We start from the raw sequence: 15951 nt of genomic DNA, 5'->3' as shown, positions 1-15951 counted from the left end.
GACCGGAAGCTCCAAAACAACCCAGATGCCCCACACCCAGCTGCTAAGGGGCAGGATGGAAATCCACACCCTGCTATGTCTGCTTCCAATACCTGGGCTCAGTACCAAGCACGGAAGCTGGTTGTTAGGGTGCGGTCTGCTCTCTGGCAAGCCCGAGAGCTTCTCTTCCTGTCCACAGGTACGTGAACACATACACAGCACACGCACATACACAGCACTCATACGTGAACACATACACAGCACACACACATACACAGCACTCATACGTGAACACATACACAGCACACGCACATACACAGCACTCAGGTGAGAGACTTCCCCAATACCTGTGCCCTCTCCTGGCTGGGCTGCCACAATTTCTAGTCTGAAAGTCACTTTCCCATAATACGGTTGACAGTGGTTTAGGAAATGACTCAAAATAAATGAATTCTTGACATGGTGAGATGCTGGGGACTTTGGATCCTTCTTATTTCCAGTTCAGGAAAACAAGAGGCTTTGCCAAACGGAAGCAGACCAAACCCTGGGGGAAAGTGCATTTGTGCCAGTAAGCTCTTGAGCAATAAACACATGGTTTGATCGCCTCTAACTTTTCTTCTTCATAATTCAGTGTCTGGGCGGGGATAACTAGCAGAGGGGTGCATGGGGGGGATTTTTACACTGGTCAGCAATACAATAATGATTCTTGAAGGCAAAAATAGAAAATATTTGCAAAAAAATGAGCAATGATAGGATTTCTCATCACACAGATCTGCTGCACACACCCATCTCTCTTCTTACAATAAAAACACCTCAAATTTTCCATCAGGCAGAAAATTGTTCTTGCTCTTCCTTTTTCTCGCCTCCTCTCTCTCACCCTCTCTTTCTGCCTTTCTCTTCTAGGAAGAAATTCTTCAATGTCAGATACTAGAGATCATCTAATACTGGTCACCAATTTTAAAGTCAGGCAAATCTGGGTTTGAATCCTAGCTCTGGCACCTTAGGCAAGTTATTTCAGTTCTCTATGTCTCATATGTAAAATGGGCTTAAAAGTAATACCTTCCCTAGCCGGTTTGGCTCAGTGGATAGAGCATTGGCTGCAGACTCAAGGGTCCTGGGTTAGATTCCAGTTAAGGGCATGGACCTTGGTTGTAGGCTCCTCCCGTGTCTGGGCCCTGGTTGGGACACGTGCAGGAGGCAACCAATTGATGTGTTTCTCTCACGTTGATATTTCTCTCTGTCTTTCCCTCTCTCTTCCGCTTTCTCTAAAAATCAATGGGAAAATATCCTTAGGTGAGGATTTTAAAAAAATAAAAAGAAGAATTAACAGATTTTAAAATAATAATAATTTATTAATAACTAGCATTCATTGGCTTGAGGGTTGAATGAACTAATGTTCTAAGGTCCTCAGCTCAGAGCCTGGCACATAGCCCATGTTACTAGAATGTTCCTTCTTGTTAGCATCCAATACAACACCTTCATTTCATAGACAAGGGAACTATCATCAGAGAAAAGTGATTCTCTACGGTCATATGGCCAGTTAGTGGCAGAGCCAGGACTAGATCCAGGCAGCCGATTCCAGCCCTCTTCCTATGGTACCATGCACAGCATCGTTCATTCATCAACTTCAAGCAGAATGACGCTGGGACATTTTCCAGTTGGTCACACGTGTGCCGAGCTGATGGCAGTGCCAGGGCCAGGGCCAAGGGCATCCTGGATTGCTGGCTCCCGTGATCAGGGGCTGGCTGAGCAGGAAGGGGAAGCAGCAGCATGTGACACACTGTCTCTGGGGCAATCGGCCCTGATAAAGCTGGTTTCCACAGAGCGCTAAGCAGCCGTCCTCTCATTGCTAACTTATCTTTTGGACGCTGAAGCTGCAGAAAAGAGAAGTTGATAGGATGGTGTCACCATCAAACATTTTCAAACACTCCGGAAGCAGACAAGCCTTTGTGTCCAACCAGCCCCAATCCACATCCCTGAGGGTCTCTCTCTGTCTCCAAAGCCTGTCTCTTTCTTAGGCTTCAGAGATGGAAAGCAGAGCTGGAAAGTATTTTCTCGTGTGACAGCAGTGAGGGCCTCTGAGCCCTCGCTCAGGCAGGTTGGGGTTAGAGGAAGATGCCCTCTATCTCCACTCGGGGAGACGAAGCCCACCCACTATGGGGTAGGTGGGATGCCCACAGAGATAAGCACATGCTGAGGGGCCTCACATGCTGGGATAGCGAAATGCTGAGCCCTGCCTCCGTCTCCCCCTAAGTTCCACTGACAGACAGGATGCTGCTCTGCTGAATTGTGTTCCCCACATTTCACCCATCGAAGTCCTACTTCGGAATGTGACTGTGTTTGGAGATGGGACCCTTAAAGAGGTGATTAGGGTTAAACGAGGTCCTATGTGTGGATCCTAATCAATGTAACTGGTGTCCTTATAAGAAGAGGACATTTGGACACAGGCACACACAGAGGGAAGACCATGTGAGGACACAGAGAGGTAACGGTGGCCATCTACAAGCCAAGGAGAGAGGCCTCAAGAGAAACCAGCCCTGCCGACACCTTGATCTTGGAGTTCTAGCTTCCAGAATCATGAGAAAATATCAATAGATTGCTGTTGTTTAAGCCAACCCAGTGTGTGATCCTTTTTATGGCAGTCAGTAAATTAATCCAGGCACCTGCCCCAGAGCACCTCTCTGGCCCTCAAGGACTACCTCTGTTTTCTCCTCTGAACTCCCATCCTCCCTACCCTACAGTCCTGGATTCATAAGTCCTTGGGATCACAAAGACTGGCTCCACAATCCACTACCAAACCTTCCCATTCCAGGGGCTCTGAGGGTGCTGATTTCTGTTTCAAAGTGGGCTGGGGGGTGGGGGGTGGGGAAGTAAACTGACTTTGGGCTCCTAAGGGGCTGAGGAGAGAACAGGAAATACAGACAAAACAAACTGATTGATGCTGAGTTAGAGCCCTGGCTGGTGCTGCCAAGTGGTTAGAGTGGCCGGCCCACCAAAGGGTTGTGGGCTTCATTCCTGGTCAAAGGCACATACCTGGGTTGCAGGTTGCATTCCTGGCCTTGGCCGGGGTATATACGGGAGGCAGCCAATCAATGTGTCTCTGTCACATCTCTCTCTCTCTCTCTCTCTCTCTCTCTCTCTCTCTCTCTCTCTCTCTCTCTCTCTCTCTCTCTCTCTCTCTCTCTTTCTCCCTCACTCCCTCCCTCCCAGTCCCCGCCCTTCCAAGCTTGCTAAAAATAAATCAATGAGAAGAGAAAAAAATCCTTGGGTGAGGATTTTTTAAAAAATGAGTTAGAGTCGTGCTCCGTGTTGTGACAACTGAGCTTCCACCCTCAGGAGCCTTCAGACAGACTCAGACTCATGGTAACTACCAGTAGGTGGTTCCCACGTTTCCAGGGGCAAGGTGCTCCCTCAATTAATTAATACAGGGCTTCCTGGGACAGGGTGGGTCCCAGATTCTAGGAGTTGCTGAGTTGTGGACAATCCTCTTAGCCTTACAACCTGGATGCGCAGATTCCCAAGTCCCACTCCAGATTCCCTCCCCACCCCCGGGTGTGGAAGGAGCTGAGGGGTGGAGGGGAAATGCCCGTGACACACGCTGTGTTTGCTCTGGGCCTGGCTATCGACTCCAGGGGCCTTATCATTGTGCCCTCAGACTGGGCTGGGCGGGTCTGCAAGCAGGAGATTTGGTCCCACTGGCCCATGGCACCGAGGAAAGGAGAAGTGGAGGGGAGGCCGAGCAGAGCGAGAAGGAAGCTGCTGGCTGCACCATGAAAACGCTGCTGCTTTTGCTGCTGGTGCTCCCGGACGTGGCGCAGGCCTCGGGCACCCTGCACAGGTGAGGCCACATCCCAGCACTGAGTCCAGCGGGGGCAGTGCCCTGACTCAAGCGGAGGGCTCTCCTGGGAGAGGGAAGCTGATGGGGAAACAGGAAGGAGAAGAAACTGAGGGCCCAGGAAAGGCTTACCAAGCGGCCACCTTGTGTTAGCCATAGTCTCCAGCCCAGCACAAGCCACTCCTGGGCCCCCACCACCTGGCTGAGCCCCAGGGACCTTCTCACATTGGAAACAGCAGGACTGCAGCTCAGAGGCCCTAAACACTTCCCCCAGAGCTTCTCTGACCCTTTGAGTCAGTCCCCCCTGGTGTTCGTGTAGCCGTGCAGACCATCCCACAGCCCCATCGCCTCCGACTTCCGAGGGCCCATCTCTGGGAGGGAGGGCCGTCTCAAGTCTAAGGGTCTGAGGAGCTACAGGCAGCTGGGCAGGCTGGGGCTGAGGGGCCCTGATCCTGGCCAAATCCTGGCACATCCCTTGCAGACCCCCTCCTGTGTAACTCCCCAATTAACCTCTGGGGAAGTGGGTTGGGGAGGGGAGTCAGAGAGAGGCAGGAATGCATCTCTCCCTCACACAGGGTTTTGTCCTCAGGGTGCCCCTCAGGAGGGGTCAGTCCCTCCGAAAGAAGCTGAGAGCACGGGGCCAGCTCTCCGCGTTCTGGAAATCCCAGAACCTGGACATGATCCAGTTCACCGAATCCTGCACGATGGACCAGAGTGCCAATGAGCCCCTCGTCAACTACTTGGATGTGAGGCCTCCTGGGGCAAAGGCTGGAGGGGAAAGAGGGAGTGGGAGGGAGGAGAGGGAGGGGGAGGGGAAGGAGAAGGGGGAGGGGGATCACCCCCTGGCATGGGGAGTGGGCAGCAGCATTGAGGCAGGGCGGACTTCTCCTCTAGGGTGACTCATATGAACTGATGCCCGGTTCCCTGTGGACTTGGCTGAATAAGCGACTGGGCACCTGAATGTGTGGACCTCTGTAAGAGGGAAGGAAGGAGCAGGATAGTGGTTAGATTTCCTCCCTCTCTGCCCTTCCTCTGCCGTCTACCTCTGATGGCCACTTCCCAGGTCTCTGAGCCCGGTCTGTGCTGGCCCAGGCCCTGCCCACGGAGCTCCCCTTGGGTCCCTCCCCCTCCCCAGAAGCCACAGCAGGCTCCCTTCCCGCCCTGGCCTGCAGATGGAGTACTTTGGCACTATCTCCATTGGCTCCCCACCGCAGAACTTCACCGTCATCTTTGACACCGGCTCCTCCAACCTCTGGGTCCCCTCCGTGTACTGCACCAGCCCGGCCTGCAGTAAGTGGTCCAGGAGCCCCACAGGGAACGGCTGAAGGCCAAGCCTGGGATCTGGAGCGTGGCACCCCCGGGGAAGGGTTGGGTTCCCGTATCTGGCCATCCCTGCACATCGCCTCCCCTCTCCTCCTCTGCCTCTGCCCTAGGACTGCCTTCAGCAGAGACAGGGCTGGGTGAGGAAGAAAGTTAAAACTGATTGTTATCCAAGCTAGCAACTTCCATACTGAGCAGAATCGGCAGAGGAAAACTCCATCACCAAAAAAATTACAAAATTTTTAACATTCCCCTTGGAACACCTCAAGGAATGTGAGGGACAGTTCCATTGCAGAGGCTCTTTCTGGGCAGGTAGATGGGTCACGTTCCAGCGTAGACTGTTCACCTGCATCCAGGAGGCCTGGTGACCTCGCTCCCAGAGAGGGGGCTGGTGGGATAATGGGGCGGTGGACCCTTTTGACCAGAGGTCACTCAGAGGTCTTTGTGAAAACTGGAAAAGAGCTAAGGAGAGGCGTCTCGGTCCATGTAGGACAAGGTGGAGAGACGATGCCTCAGGCAACACTCAAGGTGTCCTTGGGTTTGTGTAAGATGTTGGGAGTGACTTCCTGGAATGGCCAGTGTTTATCCTGAGTTTCTTTAGAATGCCCGTCTCTGAGCCCCAGTGGTTGGCAGAGGCCGATGCCTGGCATTTATTCTGTGTGCCTCAGGAGCTCACAGGCAATTATGTTTGCCCAAGGCAACTATTTGGCCTCCATTATCCCACCACGTATGTCTAGAGGGGAATGTAGGGGTCACCAGGGAGGGCCATGGCCAACCTCTTTACGTGCGCCTGCTCATCTCTGTGTCCTCAGACTGGTCAGTGAGGGAGATCTGGTTCCCACTGCCCCGTGGGACAGAAGAAAGGAGCGGTGGCAAGGAAGGGTGAGGCAGAGTAAGAGAGGAGCTGCTGATTGGATGGAAGTTAGGGAAGCAGCTTTGAGGTCCCCCCATCTGCCCCGGTTTGGACATCTTATTCCTTCAAGATGGAAGCAGGGCACAGGGCCGAGAGTAGAGTTCACAATGGGACCAATGGCCCCAGGGCACCAAGGAGACCAGGAGCAGCTCTGCACTTTGGGGTGTGGGGCAGGGATGAAGGCAGTGGGCTGATGGCCCAAGCAAGAGCAGCACCTTTGCTTTCCAGAGACACACCCCAGGTTCAGCCCTTCCCAGTCCAGCACATACAGTGGCCCAGGGGGCCATTTCTCCATTGAATATGGGACGGGGAGCTTGTCCGGAATCATGGGAGTCGACCAGGTGTCCGTGAGTATAATTTCTTTATATTCCCTCTCTTGGTCAGGAACTTGGGAGACAGAACACTGTTCCGAGCTCTTAGGGGAGCAGCTTCAGATCTGCCTTGGGAAGAGGTGGAAGCAAAGAACTGGAGCTGGCTTCCAGGGAAGGGGGAGGCCTGGCCAGGCCTGAGATGCGGCCAGCCATGGGCCAGTCTGAGCAATGTGCTAGGTCCTAGAGAGGCAGCGGGGGGTGGGGGTGGGGGGGAGCAGGGATTCCTGCAGGACACAGGGAACCGGGCCGAGAGCAGGGTTCATAACTGGACCAATGGCCCCAGGGCACCAAGGAGACAAGACCAGGCCTCCATCTTGAAGGAACAAGATGTCTAAGCCAGGGCAGAAGGTGGGAACTCAGTTACTGAAATAAAGCAACAAGGTAGGGGCTGGGAGTCCAATCATAGAGACAAGGCAGAATCCAAATTCAAGGTCAGCCCTGAATTCGATGCTAAGCTCGTGAGCTGCTCCTTAAATTCCCATTGACCAAAGGTCCTTGGGTCCCAGAACTGTGGGAACCTGACCAAGGTGGGGAGAGAGAGCCAGGGGAGCCCTGGTCCTGTCCTACCCAGGTTTATGGGCACAAGCGCAGTAGCCCCCACTTTTCCACGGTTTCGCTTTCTGTGGTTATAGTTGTCCTCCGCCAACAATAGCCTAACAGTATAAAATAAAACATTCTGGAAATAAACAATTCCTAAGTTTCAAATCGCCCGCTGATCTGAGGAGCAGGATGAAGTGTTGTGCCACTTCACTCTGTCCCACCCAGGATGTGAATTGTTCCTTTGTCCAGCGTATCCACGCTGTATGCGCTCTCTGCTCATTAACCACTTAGTAGACAATCTATAGGGACTCCTACCTCACATATCAAAGCACTTCTCATAGACTATAGATACAAATGGGAAAAGTAAAGCAATAATGCTTTTAGAAAAAAACAGAAAAATATCTTTATGACCTTACGGTAGGTAAAACTTTCTGAAGTTATAAAACCCACTAATTGAAAAGAAAAAGATTGATAAATTCAACTATATTGAAATACATATCTTCTGTTTATCAAAAAACACCATTCGAGAGTAAAAACACCAGCCACAGTCTGGAGATGTTTCTCATATCTCCATCCAACAAAGGACTTGGTTTCAATCAATAAGAAACATGCAGACAACCTACTTCACAGAAGGAGATATCCAATGTCCAATGTCATTAGTCGTCAGGAAGTAAGAATTAAAACCAAATGTACCCGCTGCATATCCACCAGAAGACTGAGAAGGAAAAGCAGGCAACATCCAGTGTTGGTAAAGATATGGAGCTACTGGAAACTGGACCTCTCAAAATACTGGTACTGAAAACATCCATCGGTATAAATCACTTGGAAAATTCTGTCAATATTTGTTCAATTCTGTTGGCATTTACGCACACACTATGATCTAACAATGTTACTCCCAAACATATATCCAACAGAAATATGTACACATGTTCACCCAAAGACAAGTATAAGCTGCATTATTAGCAATAGTCAGGAACAGGGAACAACCCAAACATGCCTCATGGTAGACTGCATACATACTGATGGCGTATTCGTACTGTGTAATACAAAGGCAATGAACAAATCAAAACAGCATCAATAAGCATAATATTAGGTGACAGAAGCCAGCCACCAAAGAAGTCCTACCGTATGATTTCATTTATATAAAATTCAAAAATAAGCAACGCCAACGCATGCTGTTAGAAACCAGGAGACCGGTCACTTGTGAGGAAAGGTGTGATAGTTGGCAGGATGCATTGAGGGAGATGGGGGGGGGGGGGGGCCAGAGGGGAGCTTCTGGGGATTGCAATGTCCTGTTTCTTGGTTTGGGAGCTTGCTCACATGAGTGAGTACAGTTTGTGAACACTCACTGAACTGCACACTTCCAATTTCTGTATTATACTTCGACCAAAAGGGTTTTACATTTAAACATTGAGTGGGACTATGGCAAAAATCGTTGTGCCCATTTAATCAAGAAGAGTTGAGTCAAAGAAGAATTAGCTTCAGGAGAGAGGAGAATCTGGGGACCGGAGGCCCTTTGCCAAATTTCCTCTGGGCTTTCTCCCATCAGGTGGAAGGACTGACTGTGGTCAGCCAGCAATTTGGAGAGAGTGTCACGGAGCCTGGCCAGACCTTTGTGAACGCAGAGTTTGACGGCATTCTGGGCCTGGGATACCCCTCCTTGGCTGTTGGAGGGGTGACCCCGGTGTTCGACAACATGATGGCCCAGAACCTGGTGGACGTACCCATGTTTTCTGTCTACATGAGTAGGTAAGGCCCGTCACGCCTGCCAGGCTGAGGTCAGTTATAGCTCCAGGGAGCCATCATGGTGGCACTGAAAGCAGAGGGCGTAGCAATCACACACCGGAGCTGGATCTCTTGTGTGGTTTTGAGCAAAACCCTTAACCTCTCTGACTATTGAGAAAGTGGGATTTGCCTCAGAAAGTGGTTTCGAAAAGCACTTTGTAAACTGTAGCACGCTGGACTAATTTAAGGAACACCTGGAATTAGACATTCCTTTACGCCGTGAATAAATAGTTCCCAAGCCCCTCGTATGTGCTGAGCACAATGCTAGGCACTGGGAATTCAGTGAAGCTAGAAAGACAGTCCCTGTCCTCAAGAAGTTTAATCCTAGTGGGGGAGACAGGAAAAAAATGTACAATAAGCTGATAATAAAATAGTCACATGTCCACGGATGGATAAGCAAATGTGATATATACATATCAATACAATAGAATACATTCAGCCTTAAAAAGGAAAGACGGTCTAACACATGCCACCACAGGACACATCTTGAGGACCTTTCGCTAAGTGAACTAAGCCTGTCACAAAAGGACCCCTTGTGTGATTTCACTTACTGGAAGCACCCAGAGTGGTCACATTCATAGAAATAGAGAGTAGAATGGTGGTTGCCAAAGACTGAGGAAGGGGGAAATGGAAGTTATTGAATGGCTGTAAACTTTTGGTTTTATAGGATGAAAGGTTCTATAGACTGGTTGCACAACAGGGTGGATATACTTAACACGACTAAGCTGTACACTTAAAATGATTAAGATGGGCCCAGGCTGGGGTGGCTCAGTTGTTTGGAGTGTCGTCCCAAGCACTGAAGGGTTATGGGTTTGATTCCCGGTCAGGGCACCTAACCAAGGTTGTGGTGCATTCACAAATCATTGAGCAGAGGGGTCTCTCTTTTGCCCAAAAAGTTCAGACTAACTGACTCACAGTCATTGGAAGCCCTGGTCTCAAAGCCCGAGCTTGCATTTCTGCCTGTCTAGGTGCTTGGTGGGAGTGATTAGACCACGTGGTGGGAGCTCATTACCAGGGTTTTCCAGTGGCCCTTCGTTGGCAGCCTGCCTTTCTCTCCCTGCAGTGACCCAGAAGGTGGTGCAGGGAGCGAGCTGATTTTTGGAGGCTATGACCACTCCCATTTCTCTGGGAGTCTGAACTGGGTCCCGGTCACCAAGCAAGGCTACTGGCAGATAGCACTGGACGCGTGAGTATCCTCCACAGAGTATGGTGTTGAAGGAAGAACTCATGACTCATAGCAGGCACAACTCGAATTGACCTGAGTGGAAGTGCTGGTCACAGGGAGAGAATGCCAGGAGCCTGCGTGAGGCTCGAGGCGTGGAGGTGCTGAGCAGAGGTGCAGGAAGGCGCCTCAGTAACCAGCATGACAGGCATGCGGGACCGAACACCAGCTTCCTTCCTTGTAGCAGTGGTGCACCTTCAAGTCAACTCATGGTAAATACAAACACCCCACCAGCTGCTTCTTGTTCATGCAGCATAAATTAACACACAGACAAGGGCTGATTGAAGTGAGTGCAGAAGTGAATTGGATTCAGATTGTGCCTGTATAAAGGATGCACAGAAGGTGAGACACACGTACAAGTGACTGCATGGAAAGAGGACAGTGATCAGTGCTCCATGAGATGTACTACCAAGGTGGCCTAGCAGCCAGGACAAGGCAGCTTCTATTGGAAGAAACCCTCAAAGGTTTCATGGAGGTGGCAGCATTGACTGAGCCCCCCCTGCCACACACACAAAACACACAAACACACACACACACACACACACACACACATGCACCTGGGCATGGAGCAATTGAGGACGTGGAACTGGAGATCTGACACCTTCTTGGCATTGTATTAGACAACGCAGGAATGCAAAGAAATGTAATTCAGGTGTCAACTCAGCCAGGAATAAGTTCCTGCAAGGTGCCAGGCATGTGCTTCAGGTATCAGAGAGCTGAGCAGGGAGTGAGAGCTGGAGACTGGAGAGAGGGGACAAGAGGAGAAGAGGCGAGGGGCTGATGATGCTTCCTTTGCCCTCAGAATCCAGGTCGGAGGTGCCGTGATGTTCTGCTCAGAAGGCTGCCAGGCCATTGTGGACACAGGGACCTCCCTCCTCACAGGCCCCTCAGATGAGATCAAGCAGCTGCAGAAGGCCATAGGGGCAGAGCCTGTGGACGGAGAAGTGAGTGTCTGTCTGGTGGAAGCGGGAAGCAGGGGGATGGGCCTCTCTTGGGAGATGGAAGAGTCTAAACTGATCCTGTGTGGTGTGCTTTAGTATGCTGTGGAGTGTGACAATCTCAATGTCATGCCGGATGTCACCTTCATCATCAATGGAGTTCCCTACACTCTTCAGCCAACTGCCTACACCCTGCTGGTAAGAACTGTTTCCTCACTTGGGGTGGTGAACACACAATACAGTATACAGATGATGTGTTATAAAATTGTACACCTGAAACCTGTATCATTTTTATTAACCAGTGTCACCCCAATAAATTCAATTTTTTTTTAAAAAGCACACGCGCGTGCGCACACACACACACATACACACAAGTATGTACATACACATACATATTCACAATATGGCAGAAAAGAATTAAAGGGATGTTTCCTCATTCTGCAAGTCTCAGGGCCTTCCCCAGATACCTGCCACTTCCCCTTTTCAAACAGTTGCCTGCACTCAGAGGCCACATCTATCCCAAGTCCCCTCCCATCTTACCCTGCTCTGAAGTGGCACTTCCTCAGGAAGACCACTGGGCTGGTTCTCTGACTTCCTGCTCAGCCACGAGGCAGCAGCAAACCTGAGCAGGCCATTCAATGCAGTTCTCTGACATTGTCACTAACCTCAACCACCAACTCAGACTGGGGGTGCTATTAGCCCATTTTACAGACCAGGACGTTGAGACCCAGAGAGTTAATGGTTCTAGATATGAGATGCGTGGGGTGGAGGGTACAGAATAAGGTTATATCTCTTCTAATATATATATTAGAAGAGATATATATACACACACACAGATTGTGTATATACACACACAGAGATTAACATGCTGTGAAGGGAGAGGTAGAAAGGGAACCCCCAGGTGTTTGGGAAATCCATGACCACCTCATAGAGCTGGCTCGGATTTTCGGTATCATAGTTCTTTGGTGACACACTTTAATGCACTAACCTTGTCTAAGAGTCACCCACAGCAACGTGACTGCACCAGAATCAAGAAGCTAAGGGATAGACTGAGGGCTTTAGGGACTTACCTACCCCCACAACTTGATCTCCATTAACCCTTCCCTAAGCCACGTTTACTGTTATAGTAAAAGTGAAAACCAATGTCTGACTTTAAAACACAGCTTCATGTCAAGTCCCCTAATCTCCTCCTACAAAGGAATTCTTCAGCTGCCACTGTGAACACAAGTTAGAGGACAAGCTAGACATTTCAACTGCCAAAGACATCTGTCTCTACACCCTTCACCACTCCAGCACCCCCTCCCACCTTCACCCTATGTGAGTCCCTGCTCACCCCCACGCCCTTTCCTGTACCTAGTGGGGTGCCATTGTCCTTTTCTGCCAGCAAATTTCCATCAGAGCCACCTCAACCCATCACGGATGCCGTAACACCTTTGCATTCTTACCCCATCCTCTCAAGAAGGCTCTCTAGCCCCCCGCAAATCTTCCCACTCCCACATCAGCAACTCAAACTTCCAGTGGTTGCTGGGAGACCACAGCTGTCTGTTAGATCCCAACTCTTTCCCAAACTGAAAAACAAGGTTGGGGGAAGTTACACTCTTCCCACGGAGTAAGGGATGCCCACTTGCCTTACACCTGGTAGGAACCACTCAAGCGATTCTTTGCAGAACAAGAAAATAGCCCTGGCTAGCCATTTGTAGGCAGTTTCTCTCCCTTGAAAAATTTGACTGGAGCTCCACCAGAATCTAAAGACACCAAAGTTTAAGTCAAGGTCTTCTAATGCCAGACCTTTTGCTCTCCCAGCTGAGAATCAAGGTTTTTGTATTCCCAATAATGAAATGGTATTTGGGGGTGGGAGTGTATAACAGATGAACAATTCTCAAAATTGTAGAACTTAGAAGCCCAGGCCCACATCTATCAAACATTTTATGGCCGAAACCGTTTTTGGCTCAGTGGATAGAGCATCACCCTGTGGACTGAAAGGTCCCAGGTTCGATTCCAGTCAAGGGCATGTACCTTGGTTGTGGGTAGGGGATGTGCAAGAGGCAGCTGATCGATGACTTTCTCTCTCATCGATATTTCTAACTATCTCTCTTCCTTCCTCTCTGTAAAAAATCAATAACATATATTTTTTTTAAAAAACTTTATGGAATACATAAGTAGAGGTGTATGAAGCAGGGGGAAGAACCCACCAACCAAAATTGCGAGGCAGCTGTCTCAGGCCATCCCGTGTGGCCACCACCAACACACAGTGGTAGCTGAAGGCACTTACCTTCCCCCATCACTTACCTTCTTCTTCCCAACCCCAGGACTTCGTAGATGGAATGAACTTCTGCTCCAGCGGCTTTCAAGGCCTTGACATCCAGCCTCCCGCCGGGCCCCTCTGGATCCTGGGAGACATCTTCATCAGACAGTTTTACTCTGTCTTTGACCGAGGGGATAACCGGGTGGGGCTGGCCCCAGCCGTCCCCTAAAGAGGGGCCTTGTGTCCGCACCTGCTGCCTAACGCCCCTTGGAAACCCAGCGGGGCCTGTCAGGTTGGGGCATTATTCACACCTGTCAAAAAGTTGTTTCCAATAGATCGCACTTGATCAGAGGGACAACTTCAGTTAGGAATAAACAGAGTTGAGACCGCATTCCAGCGTACACACATTTCCATACATCACCATCTCTGCCACCTTCATGATAGGATTGAGTTGTATGCCCAAACTTTTTACTGCTTTTGGCTAACATTTTATTATGGAAATCTCCAATTATGGACATTATGTATAGAAGCAGAGATTATCCTATCTAATAAAAATGTAGTATGCAAATTGTCCCCTTGACCAGGAGTTTGTCTGGGAGTTCAACCAGGGGGGCCAGCGGGGGGAAGGGAGGGAGTACTCGGCCTGCAGCCAGCAGCTGCTAGGGACCCTGTGCACACTCCACCTGCACATGGCCAGGACTGTTTTGTTTGCACCACTACCCACTCCTCTCTCCAGCCCCACATATCTGGATTATTTTGCAACAAATTCTTAGCATCACATTGTAAGTCACCACAACAAGGATTTATCTATAAATCCTTCTAACTTTCTAAATGTGCGGTCAGTGTTCAAGGGGTTGGTCATGTTTGCGGTTGGCTTGTTTGTATCAGGATTTGAAAGTCCACAAATTACACTTTCTTGAGATGCCTCTTATATCTCTTTCCATCTGTAGAGTTTGCCACATTCTGAACTTTGCGGGTTGAAATACAGAGGTCACATGTAACGTGGTTCTCTGGACTCATCTTTCCTATCAAATGGCAGTTGGATCTAAGGGCCTGATTTTGTGGCAAGAATACTTCATAGAAGGTGCTGGGCACGTCCCACTGTAACCCATCAGGAGATGGGTAATGCTTGGTGTCTCTCTAGTCGGAGTGGTAGGGATGGTGAGGGGGTCCCAGAGTTCTCAGCCTCATCCATCCATTTATGACATGTTTCCCTTTGGTATTTTTTGAAAATTTTCCCCTTTCTTTTCTATTTATTTATTTATTTATTTATTTATTTATTTATTTATTTATTTTTACCTCAAGGTTTTTGCAGCCATTGATGACCAGTGTTTGGATCCACAGTGTCGTTAGGGGAAATACAAAACAGGGATTTTTTCCCCCCAATTTTGTTTTTCCTCCTGTATTTGTTAGCTGGGATTCTTTTCTAAAAATAAATAAAAAGTTAATTTAAAAAAAATAACTATTTTACTTGTAGACACAGAGAATAGATTGCTGGTTACCAGAGGGGAGGGGAGTTGAGGAACTGGGTGAAAATGGTGAAGTACAAATTGATAGCTACAAAATAATCACAGGGATGTAAAGTACAGCTTAGGGAATATACTCAATAATGTTGTCATAACTATGCATGGTGACAGGTGAGTACTGAAAATATAGGGGGAATGCTTTATTAAGTATATAATTGTCTAACCACTATGCTATACAACTAAACTAATCCTATATAATAAAAGCCTAATATGCTAAGTGTCTGGTTGTCTGGTTTTCATTCAACCAAACAAAGCATAATATGCTAATGGTATGCTAAGGCCACTCAACTGCTCACTGTGACCTGCACTGACCACTAGGGGGCAGACACACCAACTGGTAGGTTAGCTTGCTGTTGGGGTGTGGCAGATCAACACTGAGCAAGATGGGTCGAACATTCCTGGAGCCCTCCTGCAGTATCTCCCCAGCTAACCAACCTCCCACATCCTTCCCTGGCCCCAATTGTGCACCAGTGGGGTCCCTCGACTGGCCTGTACCGTCTCGCAATCTGGGATCCCTTGGGGGATGTCAGAGAGCCAGTTTCAGCCTGATCCCGCAGGCCAGGCCGCTGGTGCACAAATTCATGCACTAGGCCTCTAGTAGAAAATAGTATTGAATAAAAACTGTAACTAAAATTAAAAATTTTTAAATAATAAAATAAAATAAGGCCTCCTAAAACCCTTCTTTTATCAACTGTTTGCTCACCATGAGGTACAGCTCATAGAGAAAAGGCAAAATTACTTGTCCCCCCCCCCCTGCTTTATTTACCAGTTTCAGAACAATGAGTGTTTCTGCTTACTGCAGGTTTTTTTAGTGCTCAATCACCTCACCTTTACTTAGCCCTAAACCACATGTGTCAAACACAAGGCCCGCGGGCCAAATCCGTCCCGCCAGGCCTTGCAATGTGGCCCACATCGCGCTGTCATCACTGCACTCCACTGCGTTTCCATCACAATGACAGTTTATGACTGTTCAGTAAACCATTCGGCCCGCGATTTAGGCTGGATTTTAGATTTTGGCCCCTTCTCTTATTGAGTTCGACACCCCTACCCTAAACTTTTAACTTCATACAATACAAGGAGTTGTTTCATAGAAGCATAGAACAGTGGAATCTCAGAGGCAAGATGGGGGAGGGTGAGTGGGTGGGAAGAGATCAACTAAAGAGCGTGTATGCATAGCTGCATAACGCATGGACATAGACAATAGGATGGTGAAGGCATGGGGTGGGGGTGTGGGCTGGCTAGAAGAGGTCAATTGGGACAAAAGGGGACATATGTAATAC

At 49.2% G+C, this 15951-nt stretch overlaps 1 protein-coding gene across 1 annotated transcript; it reads left to right on the top strand.

The window, feature by feature from the left end:
- The first annotated feature begins 3655 nt into the window (after positions 1–3655).
- On the top strand, positions 3656–14069 carry CTSE (cathepsin E). Its single transcript, XM_036442320.2, has 9 exons — positions 3656–3814; positions 4401–4557; positions 4984–5101; positions 6273–6391; positions 8505–8704; positions 9804–9926; positions 10765–10906; positions 11000–11098; positions 13210–14069. Exons 1-9 carry the CDS (start codon positions 3747–3749, stop codon positions 13372–13374), a joined length of 1191 nt encoding a protein of 396 aa, XP_036298213.1. The 5' UTR covers positions 3656–3746; the 3' UTR covers positions 13375–14069.
- The last annotated feature ends 1882 nt before the right edge of the window (positions 14070–15951 follow it).

This window comes from Pipistrellus kuhlii, unplaced genomic scaffold (genome assembly GCF_014108245.1).
Source record: "Pipistrellus kuhlii isolate mPipKuh1 unplaced genomic scaffold, mPipKuh1.p scaffold_m20_p_18, whole genome shotgun sequence".
In the NCBI taxonomy this organism is placed as follows: Eukaryota; Metazoa; Chordata; class Mammalia; order Chiroptera; family Vespertilionidae; genus Pipistrellus; species Pipistrellus kuhlii.
This window is presented reverse-complemented; position numbering and strand designations above follow the sequence as displayed.

Coding starts and splice junctions, on each gene's coding strand:
- CTSE (XM_036442320.2), top strand. CDS start 3,747: ATGAAAACGCTGCTGCTTTTGCTGCTGGTGCTCCCGGACGTGGCGCAG. Junction 4,558..4,983: donor CCCTCGTCAACTACTTGGAT/GTGAGGCCTCCT, acceptor CCTGGCCTGCAG/ATGGAGTACTTTGGCACTAT. Junction 10,907..10,999: donor CAGAGCCTGTGGACGGAGAA/GTGAGTGTCTGT, acceptor GGTGTGCTTTAG/TATGCTGTGGAGTGTGACAA.